Source organism: Lagenorhynchus albirostris, chromosome 3, assembly GCF_949774975.1.
Source record: "Lagenorhynchus albirostris chromosome 3, mLagAlb1.1, whole genome shotgun sequence".
NCBI classification, from domain to species: domain Eukaryota; kingdom Metazoa; phylum Chordata; class Mammalia; order Artiodactyla; family Delphinidae; genus Lagenorhynchus; species Lagenorhynchus albirostris.
The window spans coordinates 136,281,409-136,301,091 of NC_083097.1; the positions used below are offsets into that span (position 1 = coordinate 136,281,409).

At 51.5% G+C, this 19,683-nt stretch overlaps 2 protein-coding genes across 2 annotated transcripts in view; one reads left to right on the forward strand and one right to left on the reverse strand.

Moving 5' to 3' along the window:
• Positions 1-524: 524 nt before the first annotated feature.
• Positions 525-6,479, forward strand: FABP6 (fatty acid binding protein 6). Its single transcript, XM_060146516.1, has 4 exons — positions 525-600; positions 1,725-1,900; positions 3,855-3,944; positions 6,426-6,479. Exons 1-4 carry the CDS (start codon positions 534-536, stop codon positions 6,477-6,479), a joined length of 387 nt encoding a protein of 128 aa, XP_060002499.1. The 5' UTR covers positions 525-533.
• Positions 6,480-13,078: 6,599 nt separating this feature from the next.
• CCNJL (cyclin J like) overlaps positions 13,079-19,683 on the reverse strand; it is a 50,650-nt gene continuing 44,045 nt past the window's right edge. Inside the window, exons 4-6 of the mRNA XM_060144155.1 lie at positions 18,677-18,979; positions 16,702-16,861; positions 13,079-15,200 (exon numbers count right to left, since the gene is read on the reverse strand). Coding sequence (XP_060000138.1) covers positions 14,777-15,200; positions 16,702-16,861; positions 18,677-18,979 — 887 coding nt within the window. The 3' untranslated portion in view covers positions 13,079-14,776. The remainder of the gene's footprint in view (positions 15,201-16,701; positions 16,862-18,676; positions 18,980-19,683) is intronic.

The window sequence follows — 19,683 nt, forward strand, 5'->3', positions numbered from 1 at the left end:
CTAGGCCCCAGGCCCCAGATCTGCACGTCTCTCGGGACACATCCCATCCTGCTTGCACAGGGGTTCTCTGCAGGTGTGTTTTGTCCCTGGACCAGACTGGAGGCTGTTTTGGGAAGGGGGTATGTCTCACTGCTTCCTCAGTGCTGGCCCCAAAATGAGGTGCCCAAGGCACTTTGGTCGATGAATGCAGGGGTGACTGAGTAAATGAGGGAAGATGGGAGCGTGGATAGAGGGAGGGCTGGGCAGAGGTGGATGACACCTCAAACCCTGTGGCAGAGCTGGCCCTGGCCTTGCCAGTGGCAATGGGATTCCAGCCAACGAGTCCCCAGGGTGAATAACCTCAGGTTTCTGCTGCCTGCCTACATCATAAAATTGCCGGTGCTTCCTCTTCAGGGGTGGGAAGGAGAAGTGGGGTGACTTTGGGGCTGAGCCTCAGCATCTGGGAGGGTTTATAAGCTGAGGCACCAGACCCCTCAGCACCGCAGCCCTGCTTCCTCATCCTTCTTCTCCTGAGCCTCCAGCTCTCCGGCAGCATGTCCTTCACCGGCAAGTATGAGATGGAGAGCGAGAACAACTATGACGAGTTCATGAAGCGCCTGGGTGAGTGAGCTCCTGAAAGCACCTTCCTGGGGCTGGGCTGTCACGGCCAGCTCTGCACAGGGAACCCACAGTCTGCGAGGCTCAGAGAAGTTGAGTGACTCGTGCAAGGTCCCGCAGCCAGTCATGGGTGAGGTGGAGAGTTGATTGGTTTATTCATTCAAACATTTACTGAATGCTTGCTACACGCAGACCAACCCAATGTTACTGATGGGGTGCCTCAGCAAGCCTTGCCCGAGGTCACACTGTGCATCAGTGGCAGATGTCATTAGACCCCCTGGACCCGAGGATGAGATGATGAGTGGTGTCACCACATCCTGCCTGGGGAGAGGTGACCAAGGGGTGGGAGCACAGAGATCAGGTTTGACAAGCCACTCGTTCACTAAGTCACTGAGCAAACGGGGGCCTCTTACAGTGCTAGGCACTCTGGGTGGAGATCAAAGACCCCACTCTTCTGTTTGATTTGCAGCACTGGTTGTGAAGAACCAAAGAGACAGTGGACTTGACAATCCTGCAGAAATCTTGGTGTGCTAGCTAAGTGTGAGGCAGTGCAGTTTTCTAGATTGAGGACAGCCCCAGGGGACCAGGGCCTACGACCTCCTGGTAGGAAATGGGCCCCAAGAGCAGGATCCATGTGCCCTGGGGCCTTGGGAAGGCAAGAGCCCTTCTGAGTCAATCACTGGGACTGGCCCTGAAGGAACAGTGACTTGGTTTCACCTACAACAGTCTAGATGTCGCAATCTTTATCTGTAAAGCAAGAGCATTTCAAGACAGTCTTGAAGGTCTCATTCATTTTAGAAATTTGTGAGGTTGGCAAATTTCTGTTCTACTACTATCAGAAGAGCAGCTATTATTTATTCTTAACTATATGCCAGCAGTTTTACCAGACACAAACACTGTAATTTAATCCTTGCAACAGCCCTGTGAAATGGGCCTTATTATCCCCATTTTTTGGATGAAAACACTGAGGCTGGGAGAGACAGTGACTTGCCCAAGCCACATGGCTCACGACATGGGGCTTGTGCTCGACTGTCAGGCTAGCCTGCCGTAGGGGAGGCAAGCTCGTGCCCAAAGCCACAAGTCGTAGGCAGCTCTTACATGGCCACTCTGCTTGTCCCCTGGCCCAGGGCTCCCCAGCGACAGGATTGAAAAGGGTCGCGACCTCAAGACTATCTCAGAGGTGCAGCAGGACGGGCAGAACTTCACCTGGTCCCAGAACTACCCCGGGGGCCCCTCCATTACCAACAATTTCACCATCGGCAAAGAGTGCGACATGGAGACCGTGATGGGCAAGAAGTTCAAGGTGAGAGGCAGCTGGCCACCCCTCCCTCCTTCGCCAGGACTCTGGCTGACTTCTTGGTCCCCACCATGTCCCTGGGGGCTGCTCCCCGAGCTGAGGCTTCTTCTCGAGTCTAGCCTCCAGCTTTAACAGCCTGAGTTACTTGGCAGTTTAGCCTCTCCTAGTTTTTAATGCTACCGTCAATAACGGACACTATAATGATAGTAAAAATTGTTAACATTTGCTGAATCCTTCACACATATATCCCAGACACTTGCTGGATCTGTCACACATCTTAATGCAGGTAAGCCCATGAGGTCGCTACAATTACTGCCCTGTTTTACAGATGGGGGAGCTGGGCTGAGTCATAGGATGAAATAGCTGCCTGGATCCCACAGCAGGGGTGGGCCTGTATAACCAGGCAGTCTGGTTCCGTAGAGCACAACCACATTTTTTTTTTAATTAATTTATTTTATTTATTTATTTTTGGCTGCACTGGGTCTTCATTGCTGCACGCGGGCTTTCTCTAGTTGCAGCGAGCAGGGGCCACTCTTCATTGCAGTGCACAGGCTTCTCATTGTGGTGGCTTCTCTTGTTGCGGAGCACGGGCTCTAGGCGTGCGGGCTTTGGTAGTTGTGGCCCATGGGCTTCAGCAGTTGTGGCTCGCGGGCTCTAGAGCGCAGGCTCAGTAGTTGTGGTGCACAGGCTTAGTTGCTCCGCGCCACATGGGATCTTCCCAAACCAGGGCTTGAACCCGTGTCCCCTGCGTTGGCAGGTGGATTCTTAACCACTGCACCACCAGGGAAGCCTCCATAACCACATTTTAATGCTTCCTCCAGCGTGGCCTAGAGATTAATTGCCCAGGCCCTAGAACCAGACTCATCTGGGTTTGAAACTGCAGTCTTGGGTAGCAAAGAATTGAAAGGTGGTTGTTTGTCCCTTCCTACCCAGACTGGTCCCCCAGGTCTTCCACCCATTCCCCTCTGTAGCCTCCAACCCTGGCCAAGAGAGTACTTTGCTCCTTCAGGCTTCTACGCTGCCAAGGTGGAGGATACGTAGTCATAATATTCATATTCTGCCACTTGGGTATTTTAAAAATTTAACAATTTCTCACAGATGTCTTTCTGTGTCAGCACATATTGACTTGCCTCTTCTTTTTTAATGGTGGTACAGTATCCTATAGTATGGAAATGCTATCATTTATTTACCACTCCCTCATTAATAGATTTTTAGGTTATTTACCAGTGGATAATACAGCATTGTATTACAAACAATGCTGCAATCAACACCCTTGGATGACGTTAGCATCATTCTAAAAATGATGATCATAACTGACTCCATAGTTAACAAGGGGTGCTCAACACCAAGCCAGGCACTGCTCTAAGCACTTTATATGTATCATAGTAAATCATTTAATCCTCCCCATAACTCCAGGAAGTAGGTACAGTTACTACCCCTATTTTAGAGATGAGAAAACCGAGGCACAGGGACTTCCCTGGTGGCGCAGTGGTTAAGAATCCGCCTGCCAATGCAGGGGACACGTGTTCGAGCCCTGGTCCGGGACGGTCCCACGTGCCGCGGAGCAACCAAGCCCGTGCGCAACAACTACTGAAGCCCGCACGCCTAGAGCCCGTGCTCCGCAACAAGAGAAGCGACCGCAATGAGAGCCCGCGCACCGCAACCAAGAGTAGCCCCCGCTCGCTGCAACTAGAAAAAGTCCATGTGCAGCAAAGAAGACCCAACGCAGCCAAAACTAACTAAATAAATAAAGATAAATAAACAAACAAAACCGAGGCACAGAAAGGTTCAGTGACTTGCACAGGTTATCTGTATCTTTGGATGTATGTAATCAGATGTCTATAGGGTAAATTAATTCCCAAAGGGTGATTGCTGAGGCTGCAAGCAGGCCCTTCATCCCTGAGGGGCTGGCCTGTGTTTGGGGGGTGCTCTGCAACTCTGTGTTTTGCTTCTCTTCCAGGCCACTGTGCAGATGGAGGGTGGGAAGGTGGTGGTGAACTTCCCCCACTACAACTACACTGCGGAGATCGTGGATGGCAAGCTGGTGGAGGTGAGTGTCCCACTGGTTCCTGGCAAAATCGATGAGAATGCTTTTCTGCCCCCAGCCACGGCCCCCAAGAGGTGGTCCTCTGGGCAGCTGGCTTTATGGGTAACGCCCCCCACCCGCCAAACCATGGGCCAGGCTCTGCGCTGAGCACTGGGTGCACATGACCTCATTTGACCTTCACAATCACCCTGTTAGGTAAGGATTTTTATCCCCATTTTGCAGGTGAGGAAACTGAAACACGGGATGGCTAAGTGATTGGCCGGAGGGCACAGAGCTTTTTTGACAGAGCAGGGATTTGGCTCTGGGCAGTCTGACTCCAGTGCCCACGCTCGGCCACCGCATGGACGCACGTCTGGACCCCTCCCAGAGTGTGAATGAAGTGGGGAGTCTGGGCGGGCCCTGCAAGGGTAGCCATCGCCATTCCACTTCCACAAGGGACTTTAGGCCCTTGCTGCTAGATGTTCTGGTGTTTCAAGAGAAGCTGGAAATTGGCACTTCCAAGTGAAATTTCCAGTCTAGCAAACGTTGCCAACTAATTAAACATTTATTGAAACGCTGACAGGGACAACTCACACACCTGTGGACTGACCCCTCCCACACGCCATTCTCTGTAAACACAGGTTGGAGGTGCTGCCCTGGAGGGCCCTCATCTCACATCCCTCTCTTCTCCCTGGGGCTCCAAAGTTTTCCCCAGGTGAAAGAAACAGTGTGAGGTTAAGAGGAAAAGGAAGGCGTTTCTACATGTCATTCCCCCTTCGTGAGCCTGTGTCCTGGGCTAGAGTCCCCCTGGGGGAGGTCTGGTCTGTCCTCCCCAAGCCTCTCCAGAAGGGAAGTGATGAGGAAAGCAGGGTTTGCCTCCCCCTGTCCTCTCTCTGTCTCTCAATCTCTCCCTTGTTTCCTTGTTTTCCTCATCTCAAGCCCAGTCTAGAGAAAAGGAACACGTGGCCCAAGAAGCTCAGTGCCCTCGCATTACTCCCATTTTACAGAGAAGCCATAGAGTCTCAGAGACACGAGTAACTTGCCCAAGGTCACACAGCTACTTTGTGGTGGAGGCAGATCGCATCAGCTGACTTCTAAATTCTCTGCCTGCTCTTCCCAGGCCAAAGGGTCTTCTTTCTCCCCTTCATTTTAGTTTAAAAAAAAAAAATCTAAAAATAAATAGATGTACAGTGTTTTAAAAATATATCTATGTGTATGTGTATATATATACACACACATATATATACATATATATATGTATGTATATATATGTGTGTGTGTGTGTGACATAAGTGACTATACATTTTCTTCTGGATGGAAATCAACCTCTTGGAGAACCTGATGAAAGCTAGAGGCAAAGCTCCCCAGCCTGTAAGGAGTGCAGGGAGAACACAGGGCAGGAGAATGGAGCACATTTGTGCCCAACTGAACTGATCTTCCCAAATGGAACAAACCCGTTTCCTAATTCCTAGAGGCGCCTGACCGTGGAGCCTTATATGGTGTGAGCAGAGCCCAGAGTTCAGGGCCATTATAGACACGCACGCGCACACACACACGCAGGCAGGCGCAGGCATGCACACACGCAAATGCACACGCACACGGACTAGGCACCAGAGACAAGCCGTCTTGGTTGCAGATCTCCCAACTCCGGAGGCCCAGAATCATTCTGGATACCTCCCTTCTTCTCCACCAACATGGGTGCATTTTGCAAGCACCCCTCCTCCCATCTCCACCCACCACCAGCACCCCTTCTCTCATCACCTCTCCTCTAGACCGTGCCCCAGCCTCCTCCCCAGCCTCCCCCTCCACTTCATCTTCCATCCATCCCATATGCAAATCACACATCACTTCACACTGCTGCCCTTTGACAAAACTGCTTCCACCAAACTCCACTTGCCACCCACCCCTCCTCACAAGAAAGCTGCTTTCCTCTGCTGGGGATCTGGACCAACTCATGCTATGCACACATCCCAAGACAGCGTGTCTTGGCCTTGAGCCCAGGGCACCACACACAGTGGGCCTTGGCCGAACAGTCTCCTCTTGCAGCCTCTTCCATGAATGCTTACACTTCCTGAGGACAGAGAATGTATCTTCCCATCACCGAGCACAGGGGCCCCATAAATGCTAAATGGTGCAGAGGGTGAGCATGGCCCCTCAGACTTAGAGGGGTGACTGATTTCTCTAACCTTCAGTTTTCTCATCTGTACAATGGGGACAAGCTTGGTGTCGTGCAGATGGGCCTGGCATGGGTGAACTGATATGGACAGATGGGTGGAAGATTATCCCACGAAAAGCCACATCACGCCAACATCTGTTAGCACTTTGGCCATGTAGAGGCCACACAATGAGTCCTGTAACAAAGTGGGAAACTGAGGCCCAGAGAAGCAGTGCAGCAGGCTCACTCCCACTCAGGGCTGGGACTGGAAGCTGGTCTACCTTCTCTGGGCCCCATGGTCACCTTGGGGCCCCTGCACTGACACCCCCTGTTCCTGCTGTTTCTTCCAGATCTCCACCGTTGCAGGTGTGTCCTACGAGCGCGTGAGCAAGAGGCTGGCCTGAGCTAGTAGGCAGGGCTCCGCGGGGGCCGCAAAGCCACCAATAAAGCGGATGTAACAACAGACATTCTGCTCCTTCCAGAGCCTCTGCCTTTGTTCTCTGCTGTCTTGGGGCAGTTCTGGCTGGTGGGGGTGGGAAACCCCTGACGATGGCTACACAGGCCACACCTTGGCCCTGAGATCTCTGTGGGACCTGTGTCATGGCAGAGGGAGACGGGTATGGACGGGAGACCCCTGGCCCCGGGGAGAGGGCAAAGGCGGTGCTCAGGATGCATGGCGGGCACACTTCTGTGGACCCCTCGCCCCAGCCTGCCATCCACATTCTGCGTGGAGACCATCCTTTCAAGAGACAAATATCACCTCGGAGGGGTGGCACACTGACTCTCAGATGGGCCACAGCAAGGTGGGGAAGGGCTCCCCGCTGCTGGGTCCCGAGGCTGCACGGACACTGGGATGCACCCACCAGGGCTTAGCCAGGGAAGGTGTTTCAGCATGGCTGTGGCTCTCTGCTAATCTGCTGTGGAGTCGTTCCTTTGGGTTTCAGTTTACCTGCTGGTACAAGAGGGGGCCAGGAGGACCAATGAGGAACTGAGGAGAAATGGGAGTCTATGAGATGGCAAAGGGGTTATGGGAGTGCCAGGCAGGAAGCGAGCTGTCAGAGTAGGGCTTAGACAGGGGGGCCTGGGAGAAACTTGGAGAAGCTGCAGTGGGCTGGGAAAGGTGGTCAGAAGGGTCACTCTGATCCCCTGGTAGGTGCCTGGAGCCCTGCATCAGGAAGGATTCTGAGGCAGCATTTGGACTGAGCAGGCATCCCTGCCTGATTACAGCGTCTGTCCGGGGCATGGAAGAAGAGGAGGGAGGTCTGCCTGTCCCGTGGCTAGATAATCGCTAATCCTGATGCGCTTTTTTTCATTCTCCTCTTTCATACTCCTTGGGAGTATTCCCCATCCGGGTACCACCCTAACTTCTATTTTATTACTTTTTTTGGCTGTGCCATGCAGCATGCAGAATCTTTAGTTCTGGACCAGGGATCAAACCTGTGCCCCCTGCAGTGGAAGCAGGGAGTCTTAACCACTGGACAGCCAGGGAAGTCCTCACCCTGACTTTTTTTTTTTTTTTTTTTGTGGTACGCGGGCCTCTCACTGTTGTGGCCTCTCCCATTGCGGAGCACAGGCTCCGGATGCGCAGGCTCAGTGGCCCTGGACTTATGGGCCCAGCCGCTCCGCGGCATGTGGGATCCTCCCAGACTGGGGCACGAACCCGCGTCCCCTGCATCGGCAGGCGGACTCTCAACCACTGCGCCACCAGGGAAGCCCCACCCTGACTTCTTACCCCATATTTTTCTCTATGGCAACTCACTTATTTTTACTACAATGGAAACTTTATATCACTTATATACATGGAAAGCCAACATCATTTGCCATAAATAGACTAAGACTACTTAAAAAAGTCAAAGCTGAACAATGTTGACTTCTAGCTGGATTCTGCTGCCAAAGCCATGACTTTGAGGCCTCCCTTAGTGAAAAGCGTAAGAACCTTACAAGAGCAAGTAGCATCAAATGGGAAACTCTCTCCTTCCCTAATCAAAAATCCTGCAGGACTCCTTGAAAAGAGAAGAATGCACTCACTATAAGAGTTGAATTATCTAAGTGTCCATCAGTGGATGAATGGATAAAGAAGATGTCTCTCTCTCTTGCTCTCTCTCTCTGTCACACACACACACACACACACACACACACACACACACACACACACAGGAATACTATTCAGCCATAAAAAAGAACGAAATCCTGCCATTTGTGACAACACAGATGGACCTTGAAGGTATTATGTTATGTGAAATAAGTCAGATGGAGAAAGACAAATATCGTATGATTTCAAAATAAAACAAAAACTCATAGATGCAGAGAACAGATTAGTGGTTACCGGAAGGGAAGAAGGTTAGGCGGGTGGGTGAAATGGTTAAGGGGGTCAACTGTATGGTGGTAATGGATGCTACCTAAACTGGTGCTGGTGATCTCTCTTCAGTATATACAAATATACTGCAAAGTATATACAAATATACAAAGTATACAAATATACGGCAAAGTTGAATTATAATACTGTATACCCGAAACATATACTACAAAGAGAGTTGAATGATCTAAATTATCTTGAATATACAAGTCCCACATATGGGTTATTAGAAATAAGGTTTGCCCGACACCTTGCGAAGGGTCTGGCACACAGCAGGTGCTTAGCAAGTGCTACCTGACCTCAGGTCCTTGCAGCCTGTGTAATCTATGGCCTTTCACTCTCAGGAGCCAGCCTCAACTTGGACGGACAGCACAGCCCAACTCACTGGCAGCTCAGTCCTCGCCTCCCCCCCCACATTGTGCCCTGAAACTTGTTGCTTTCCAAGGACAGCACTCAGCCTCCCGCACCCACCCACCAAGCCAGGACCCTGTGAATGCCATCATTTTGCCAAGACTTATTGCTAATTAAGTTAACTAGGTAAGCATTAAATTAAACTAGCAGTGTTGCTGTTTCCCCTCCGGACTGAATAATTACTCATAATGAGCTTGGATAAGAAGTCTGTAAATAACAGAGAGGTAACCATAATTAGGCTGAAAATTGAGAGAGAGAGAAGGAAAGGAGAAGAGTAGAAAAGAAAGAAAGACCTGAGGGGGAAGAAAGATTGTTTATACTTTGGTAACCGATTCAGGGACAAATTCAAACACTGCAGCCAGTGTTACAGAGTCACAGATTCATGGAATAGAAGGATCTCAGAGCTCAACTAGTTTAAACTCTGTATTACACAGATATAGAAACCAAGGCTCAGAGAGGGGAAGAAATTCACTAAGGTCACACAGCAGATTAATGAAGGGCTGGGCATCACTGGCTGATCGAGGCTACAGTTTCTCATTCCAGCTTATGGGGGTAAGTGGAGTAAGGTGAGATGGGGTGAAGTGTCCATGTTGCTGGCATCTTGGAAAAGAGGCTTCCTCAGCCAGTAGAAGGGACAGTGGTTAAGAGCTTCGACTCTGGAGTCACATTGCCAGGGTTCAAATCCCTCTTCCACCACCTAGAAGCTGTGTCACCTTGGGGTAAGTTCATCCATTTCTCTGAGCCTCAGTTTCCTACCTTGTCAGCGGGGAAAACAACTGCGCTTACCTAATAGAGTCGTCATGCTACAAATCAAATACTAGCCACTGCGACCGCGACCACCATCATTCCATTCTCAGCACTGTCATTCCCAAGCCAGTGCGATCAAAGTGTTAGGAGTGCCCCCTCCACTCACTTTAAGGCGCACGGGCACGCTGCAGTATTTCTTGGCATCTTGTCTTGTCCATGTGTAAAATAGGCTAATAAGACCTTCCCTTCCCGGGTGACAGAGGAGTTGCAAGAGTTAAAGGTAAAAATCCTCGCTAGTGGCCTTCATAAAGTTAGAGGCGCTTCACCATTTTGCTGTGCTGTTCAAGGTGCGGTAGTGACTCCCTGCTCAGTTCAGGTGCCCTTCACCCTGACCCTTGGAAGTCATCTCTAGCAACCATTTCCCTCCTGCCAAGCTCATCTGGTGAAACGGGGGCTTCTCAAAGCATCTTTAAAGACTACCACTAGGTGGCGTTCCGCCACACACCTGTGGCCCCCCAAGGATACCAAGAGGTGTTTGTATGCTGGGGGTGGGGCAGGGGGGTGAGCAGTGAAATCCCAAGTGATTGGGCCATAGTGTGGGTGTGTGTTTCCTCTGGGGGGGGGCAATGCGGAGGCCACAAGTCTCCTCAGTCCGGCATATCTAAGTGCAAAACTGAGTCCACACCACTTGCCCATGGTGAGACCTTGGGCCTCTCTGAACCTCAGTATCCTCATCTGGAAAATGGTGATAATGATGTTGTCGTGAGGACAAAAGGAGAGCAGGGGGGATAAGAGACCATGAGGAAAGTGTCAAGTACAGGGCATGGAACACAGTAAGTGCTCACTAAACAGGGCCCTTCTTGGAGGTTCTACTGGTGTGACTGGGAACACACTAGGTCAGAGCTTCTAGAGCAGATATGGCCAGACCTGGCTGTGCATGTGCATCTCCTGGGGGTCCTATTAAAAGGATAGCCCAGGCCCCACTGCAGACCTGCAGAACAGGACACTTTGGGTATGACGACCAGGGAGATGTCACTGTTCTGAAGTGCTCCCCAGCCAGGTGTGACCTTGGAGACCATTCCAGTCCCAACCCTCCCATTTTGCGGACGAAAAAACTGAGATCTAGAACAGGGGACTGACTGGCCCTCGTCCACACAGCTAGGGAGTAGCAGAAGGCCTGACTCCAGTATATACTGCCTGCTGTGGCTCTGGTAAGGGCAGGGCCTGAAACAATTGTCCGAGCTGGGCCAGCAGATGGCTGACCACTTGAGTTCTTCCTCCTTTAAAGCTAGAGCTGGGACGGGGGGCGGTGAAGCTCTGGGGCTCATCTGGGCCCCTCCTCAAAAGGGAGAGGCCCACTCATCTACAATATTTGTCACAGAACTCACTGCTGAATAATGATGCCACATATTCCATGTCTTCTTATCATAAACCTGAAGTGCAGCCCAGGCTGACAGCTTTCTCACCTTACAAATGAGAAGACGAGTTCAGAGTGGAGAAGCAGCTTTCCTCAAGGTTATCTAGCTAAGAGCAGACAGACCCGCACCTTCCACCTCTCGGGCTAACGTTCTTGTCCGTACACTGGAAGCTGCAAGCTTCCAGCCTAAGAACCACCTTAACCTGCAGTGTGTTTTATTGGTCTTCTATTGCGTTGCAATTTAAAAAAAAAATTTTAATCACGAAAGATTAGATTTCCTAGCAAGTGCAGATATCCAGTTTCTCTGAAAATCTGAAGTTGTGGCAACATAAGGCTTATATCCCTGAAAGGTTGCAATTAGCCAGAGCTGAACAGAAGCCACACCCCCTACAGGGGACACACTGGCTTCATCAGTCCCCATCACCTCGCGCTGTCTCAGTCATCCAGTGGATTCACTCACTATGTTACCTGCCTGGTCCTGGTGGGCCTTTGGATTTGAGACGCCTGCCAAACGCTATGGCCTTTCTGCTGAAATTCGTCCCAAATGGCTTCCCTGAGGAACAGAGAATGAGGTTAATGAGATTGGTAAGATTCTTTCCCAGGAACTTGGTGCCAGGGATTACCAGAGGCAGCCCAGAGGTGGGGTCCCTCCCAGGGGATGCTCTGGGGAAGCCCCAAGCCTGGTCCCAGATCTTCACCTTCACAGATGGGGCTGGGGGAACCCCTCCCACATCAGAGCCTGCTGGGGGCAGGCAGATGGAGCCGTAAATCACGTTAGCCTGTGGAAGCTGTGCAAAAGCTATGTTTCTGTACGTTTGCTGCTGAGCACACTCTGAGAATCCCCTTGACCCCGTCCGTCAGCAGCACGCATGCCTGGCCACTCTTTTGCGAACCCATATCCATTATTCTGTCGTGTCTTCTTCACCAGGCGAGCAGGACGGCCAGCTGGAGCCTTGCACTTATTCAAAACTCGACTGAGGCATCTCAGGGCGGCGGGGCAGCTCCAGGCTGCCTGGGTTTGAATTGTGCCTCCTTCCTTCACCACACTTTTAGGCAAAGAACTTCTCTGTGGCCCTGTTTTCTGCTCTGTAAGGTACAGCTGCCTTGTAGGGTTACTAGGATGATTACAGTAAATAGTATGAGCGAATTCCTTAGCAGAGTGCTTTATAAACAGCAAACGCTTAATAAACGTCAGCTGGGTGATTAGTGTCACGATCACCAGGTATCTATATATTCTGTTGGCTGCAGGTGGTTTAGGGCACAGCCATCAAACCCAGTAAACAAACTAACAAGATCGTTCCAGATGATTTAACAGCTATGATGAAAACAAAGGGGTAAGGAAAGGGACCTGGGGGATGACAGAGACCTCTTTGGAAGGTGACCTTGTGGGCTGAGGTTTTTCAACCATGGCACGGCGGTCATCTGGGGCCAGTCCATTCTTTAGTGTGGGGGCTGTCCTGTGCGTTGTAGGATGTTGGGCAGCATCCCTGGCTTCTGCCCACTGAATGCCATCCATGTCCCTCTCCCAACTGTGACGACCAAAAATATGTCCAGACATTGCCAGAAGTCCCCTGGAGGGCACAAATGAGCCCCGCTGAGAATCACTGATATAAGGGATTGAGAGAGGGGAGCATTCAGATGACAGAATAGATGGCTTTGGAGAGATGGACTTTGAACCCAGAGGGTATGAGGAAGTGGAACCTTAACCCTGACCTTAATCCAGGCATTTGTGATGTTTAGCCGATTTCCTTAAACTGAATCACTCTCACTACCTCCATAATGGGTTCTGTTTTTCTGGAGAACCCCACCCGATTCAGAGCTGGGATGTCAAGCCTCACTCACTCCCACTGCCCAGCCTGTGTCCCAGGGAGGCCCAGCTCCAGCTCCGAGGGCAGGAGCCCGTCTTGCTGTCACCCAAGCCCACAACCTCTTGGCACCAGTGTGGGTGCCCATCCCCGGAGGCTGACGTGGGAGAGGGAGGGAGGGCTGGCTGAGAGAAGGCCAGGAAGAGAACCCAGAGAGGCCACGAGCAGGTGATGTGTTTATTGCGGGACCACGTTTTTTAGGGGCTGGGCTGGCTGTGAGGTTCTACTGGGGGGGTGACGACGACACGGATGGACGGACCCTCCCAAGCGCCCAGCCCCAGAAAAGACAAACACAGTAACTTGGAATCCAAACCAGTTGCACATAAATAGAAGGAGGTTGGCAAAAGAAAAAGAGAAAACAACAAATGAATGTGCACTTTCCTATGCTAGTGTGACAAAGCGGCCCCGCACCGCCCACGTCCAGGCTCTTCTTTACTCAGCTTCCACGCTGAGGCTCCCATCTGCTCTGAAAACCGCCTTCAGATCCGACTCCTGGCAGCCCCCCTGCCAGTCTCCTGGACTGGCAACCAAGTCAAGAAAACCAAGATGGGTTCTTCTCAAAAAAAAAAAAAAAAAACCAACCAAAAACCGCCTTCGTGGTTCTCTGCACCTCCCAGTCCTAGGGGGTGAATAATGGGACCTCTGACCCTAAACCAACCAAAAAATAAAACACGCTGAGCACAAGCCATGAGTCAGAATAAAAACATATTGCACATGCTTCCAAGAGTCTTCCTGAGAGCCCTTTCACTGCAGAGACCCAAATACTGGCTTCTGATCCATCCTGTCACTGGCTGTCAGTCGTGTAACAGACCCTGCACACCCCCAAATCCCCAAAGCCAGTTGGCATCAGGCATACAATCCCACATTATGAGCCTCTGCTCTGAGCCAAACTTGAGGCTGAGGCTGGGTTTAGCCTCAAGCAGGAGATGCATGCGGTGGAAGGACGTGAGTATTGCTGGGTTTAAATCTTTGTCTACTTTTCAACAAGCTTCCTCCTCTGGGTGGTTATCGAAGTTCTACAGGTGAACAGAGCATCCAAGACGTGGACTCTTCCAGAACCGAGAGCCTGGAAAGTGGTTCTCCCCAACTATATGCTTTTGCAAAGGGCGCTCTGTGGTTAACCACAGGTCTGCCCCAAGCCGGGTTAAAAACCTACAGCCCTTGCGTGGGACAGGCAGTGTGGCAATCACCATCATCTATTCTCCTAAGGACTTTTCAAGTATCACAAAATCCCTGATACAGCATGTAAACAAGACATCTTACTGAACAGAAAGCTAGGTCACTTCGGGAAGCAGCAGCATGTGAAATATCTAAAAGGCTGAAGAGGGTTTTAGGTTCCATAACAAAGCAACAAGACAGCTGCCCACTGTGCCTCGGAAGGCAGACAGACGCTCGGGCACGAACACACACGCAGGCCCCTGTGGATGGAACCAGGGAAAGAAAAGCACCCCAGATAGCATCTACCGGGGGTCTGGAGACACATCAGGCTGCCCCCTTTTCAGTGGTGTAGCTGCCATCGGCAAAGAATAAAGGAGTCTTTGATGCTAAAACCTGGACGTGCTCATGAACTGCTGGTCTGCATCCAGTCCCCAGTCTCCTGGCCTCTTCCCAGGTCTTTCTCGACCCGCTGGGCCCCTCTCCAGGGGCTGGCCACTGAGCCATCCCCTTGCATCCCAGCCACACGTGGAAGATGTTTTCCAGAGCAATGCTCTTGGGTGAGGTATGTCACTGCCTGTTCTGCCCCAGGTCAGTTTTATTTAAAAAGAGCATGCACCCTCTCCGTTCAAGGGTCCTGAGGCTCTGCGGGGACAGCCTCCCAGGCGCCTCACTGGGCTGAGCTCCCTTCGTCAGCATCCTCTTCCTCTGCCCAGATCTCCAAGGCCTCCCTGCGTGGCTAAAGGTGCCCTATGTGTCGAAACAGCCCGCAGGGAACGTGTGGCTCCCGCTGAAGTAGCTGCTCCCATAGGTGGCGGCGAGGCAGTGTCTGGGCTCAGCTGCGATAGCCATGTGCATGCTGAGGGACGTGGGCAGCGGCACGGGACACACGTCCAGGGGCTGGAGGGTGGGGTACAGGGCATGGAGGGATGAGCCGCTGCCCCCTGAGAGCAGGGTCCCCGAGTGGTGGGCCTGCAGCGAGTCCCGATAGGCCACGCACAGGTCCTGCACGGGGGTCTGGAACTGGGCCAGGGCCATCGCTGTCGGCTGGCCGAGGCCGGGGCAGGCGGGTGGCTGGAACAGCACCTGGGTGGGAGCTGGGGGTGTGCCGGGCACCATCGCCAGGGCCTGGCTCTTGACCGCGACGGCATCCTTGAGGATGTTGTCATAAGCTCTGAAAGGAAAGGACTTGGGTGAGACTTGGGAGGTCAGAGGCTCCAGCACCAGACACCTGCCTTGCTGAGGGGGATGCCAGGAGACCCATGTGCTGTGACTGCTGGGCCTCTCCCAGCCTGGGCTCACTGCCTGAAGCACCGCCTCAGCTGTTCTCTGACTAAACTCAGGCCTCAGATCTCAGCTTGGATCTGCTTCCTACAAAAACCCTCTTCTGACCCCTCAAGACTAGCCTAGCTGTCCCTGCAGCCCCTCTGCACTGCCCCACCTTGGCGGTCAACACCGCAGATGATAACTTCCGGTCACTACCTGGTCCCTCGTGTAGAGTTCGAGCTTCGACCCATCTGCTTTTGCTCAGCGCTGCATCCCCACACTGGGCACAGCGCCTGCCCTGAGAGGGCAGAGCTCCCGGTGCTTAGGTGAGCACGACCTCTGCCTTCAAGGCACTTCCAGCCAGCTCCATCCCCGGCTAAGCTAGCAGATTTCAAGCAGGTTGCCCCCAGGGACCTAAGTGTCTCCATCTGGAAAGGGGGATGGAACAGGTCTTTTGCCACCTCAAAAAAAAAAAAGCTTCCCGTAGTAAACCTTTTTGGGAAAACAAATCAATTAGAGGCTTCAGTAAGAAAGGAACAAGTGGAAGCTGCAGCAGGTCTGAGCAGGGGGCTACCCCAGAGGGACAGCCTCAGGGAAGAGGCAGGGCTGGTGGCTCAGTATCCAGGGGCACCCATCCTCACTCAGGCTAGACCGTGTTCTCCAGCTTTGGGCACCCTCTAGAAGGCAAAGATTCTAAAATAAGGGCTAGGGAGCAGGACTGATTCCAGAGGAATGGGACAAAGGCAGTTGCACCAGGAGGCTGAGAGGTGGCTCTTCAGGGGCTGGCCCCGTGGTCAGCGGGGCCAGCATCCAGGAGATGCCACCAGCCGTTGGGTGGAAGAGAGACCAGGTGCAGCCAGGCGAGGGCTTTCTGTCCTCTCTGCCCTCCTCCCTGCAGTCACTACTGAGCTCTTTTGCTTCCGATATCAGTTTCAGGATGTTCTGTCTATGATGCCTTTAAGCATCCTCTCTGAAACACTGAACACTTCCTCCCCAAGACCCCCAAGGACCCTTGCAAGGAGGCTCTTACGTGAAGCCACTCTGGGCTTAGCTGGCTAAGAGTCAGCTTTGTGGCCATGTCTGAGAAAAGCAGCTCATAATGAGAGTGTCTCAATATAATCACCCAGAAGACTGACTGATACACTGGGTCAAAGAGCCCAAGACACTCAGAAAGATGTGCACAGAGCCCTTCTGCTGCTGCACTCTTGACCTACAAATTGCAAACCCAAAGCTACTCAAAGTAGGAAGGACCAACTCCCCGAATCCCAATTCTGTCAGGAGTCACCACGGCCCACTTTCCGTGAGCCATCAGCCCACCATAAGCCTCCAGGAAATTGCCTGAAGTGGGTCTTATGAGCAAGTGGAACTTCGGTATTTCCGAAACACAAAGGATCAGGAGGGGAACTTACACCAGCAGGATTTCGATGCATGTGCTGAGATGTTCCAGGGAGTAGTTTGAGATCCTCTGCAGGTCTCTGGTCCAGTAGGGAGAAAGCTGAAGGCAAATCCTAGAGGCCCCGACGCAGGCTGCGGCCACCACAGAAGGCTGGAATTTGTAGAAAATATGATCTGAAAGAGAATCACAGAGAAAGAGTCAGCATCAGAAAGCCTGGTCCTGGAGTCCTGCCTTGTGCTCCCCGGCAGACAAATGATTAGGTCCAAGGTTGTTCACTGCTCCCGCAAACACACACACACACACACACACACACACACACACACACAATGAAAAATTAAAACAGCATGAATTTCCATTCTTGAATCTTAAAACACCTTGGCTCTCTCAGTCTGGGATTTCTTATGTCAGCCTAGAGCAGCAGTTTTCAAAATATCATCCCTGGCTTCTAGGGGCTGCAGTGGGCTTGCTGATGGGCTACAAGCAGAACTGCCAAACACCTGTTCCTTCCTTTGGCTGTTAGGGGTGACCGACACACTGTTTCAAAGGCTTCTTTTTGAGGTTATGACTGAAGGCTACTTAGTAACAAAGCCTGGCCCTCAGTAGGCACTCACTAACAATCTGTTGAAAGAACTAAAGCATGAATGAATGCCTGTAAGTGTTTGATAGTCTTAACTAAAATTGGAACTTGACTTATGTTTACTGGGGAATCCTCCCCCTGACCACCCCAGCTTTACTGATGTATAATTGACAAATAAAACCTGTACATATTTACAGTGTACAGCGTGATGTTTTGGTACATGTACACACTGGAAAATGATCTGAGAAATCTTAACGTCCTACTTTGATATCTGGCAACATGGCAAAGCTGGGACTACTTATGTGCAAAGGCAAACCGTTGAAATTCCCACAATTCTCATGAAGAACAGTCAGTTATCAGCGCATTATTATGCTGTCTTAAACTGTTTATGACTTTCAATGATTTCAACATTTGCCTGTTAAAGTATGAATTAGGCAGGGTGGTACGGTTACAGACACAGAGTCAGACTCCCCAGGTTCAAATTCCAGCAATGGCCTTGGGTAAGTTACTTCACGTCTTGAATAACAACTAAGGAAACTGATTCGTAAAATGAGAATAGCACAAATGATTTTCATGTGAAGTCGTTGTGAGGTTCAAATGAGACAATGCATGCAGAGAACTAAAATAAGGTGCCTGGTACATAGTAAGTGCTCATTTAATGCTTGATATCACAATTGTTGATGTTGTTACTGATATTACTGATATTTGGTTTGCAGTGGGTTATCAGGTGGTTGTATCAACAGTATTTCTGACCTAGTGTTGTACTTAATTCCTAGATCTTTAGATACTTCATAAAAGTCCCCAAACAGGGCAAAAATTTATTGCTAAAGCAGATGTAAACATAATCCTCTCTCCCACCCTACCTGTATAATGATAGCTCTTCCGGAGTGACCTACTTGTGGATTTGCATTGTGTTCCAGATTAGTGTATAAAAAACTACCAGGGCTTCCCTGGTGGCGCAGTGGTTGAAAGTCCGCCTGCCAATGCAGGGGATGTGGGTTCGTGCCCCGGTCCGGGAAGATCCCACATGCCGCGGAGCGGCTGGGCCCATGAGCCATGGTCGCTGAGCCTGCGCGTCCGGAGCCTGTGCTCCGCAACGGGAGAGGCCACAACAGTGAGAGGCCCGCATACCGCTAAAAAAAAAAACAAAACAAAAACTACCAGGTGATCAGTAAATAGGCTACCAGCTGCCTGCATACAAGCTGCTACTTCTCTTTTACCCGTTACTGCTAACACATGGTTGAATCGTCGCTCCTTCCCTGCTGATCCCTGCCAAGTGGAGTGATCTGGTGATTTGGGTGGATGGGCCCCCATCAGCAAGGACTCCCTGGGGCAGGTCTCTCAGGGCCCCTGACCCTGGCCCCCATGTGTGTGGGGGGGAAGGGCGGACAGGCCCTGACATCAGCCCCACCTTGCAGGGTGACCTCTAGGAAGTAGTGGGCGTACTCCTTGAGGCACTCTTTGGTCTTGCGGGGGCAGGTGGTGGGCCAGCTGTGGCAGTGGTGGTCCTTCTGGCTGACGGAGGCCAGGAGGTAGTAGTCGAGGAAGTGGGCGGGCGTGGGCAGGCAGAGGTTCCAGCCGAAGGCCTCCAGCAGCAGCAGCTCTGTGCTCAACAGCTCCTTCTTGGTAAGGGAGAAGTTCTGGCTGCTCAGGATCCTCGTGCTGTTTATCTGTTCCAGCTTGGGGACGTGGTCTTCCCTATCCTCGAACTTACCTGAGGGAGAAGCAGAGGTTACTGGGACTTTTACAACACTTACCGTAAAAGCCCACCTTAAAGTACCTGGACGGTGCTGGCAGGGAGAAGAGCAAGCCCAAAGGCACACATTCCAGATCTGTCACACCTGGGCTCGAATCCCCAGGCCATCACTTCCAGCTGTGCTGTGTGGTCATGGAAAGGTGTCTCACCCTCTCTGTGCCTCAGTTCTCTCACATGTAAAATGGAACTTATACATCCTAAAGATTTTGTCAGATTCAATGGGAAACCTCACACCAAATGTTCAGACCAGCAATGAGGATCACAGAAGGTGATTGACAGCAGTTAGCAACAGCAGCAAGGGCCTGGGGAGTAAGGTGGCCCTCCCATCTGGTCCTCACTAATTCAGCCTCAGGACTGGTCAGGGGGCCATTGTCACGGTGACCTTGCAAATCTGGTCCTGTCCCTCCAGACGTGGAAAAGCCCTTCAGTGGCTCCCCAGTATCTTCAATACTGAGTTTAAACTCTGTCAATGGGTTCTTTAGTTTGGATTCCCCCAGACACAGTTTGCTTGGGATGTGAGCCTAGGAAAGATCTGTAAGTAGGAAAAGACAGGAAAGGGACAAAAGCCAAAAGGGCACTTGAGCTTGAAGAGGTTTCTGTACCCTTATGCTCACTGCAGCATTATTCACAACAGCCAAGACAACCTAAGTGTCTCCTTTCAG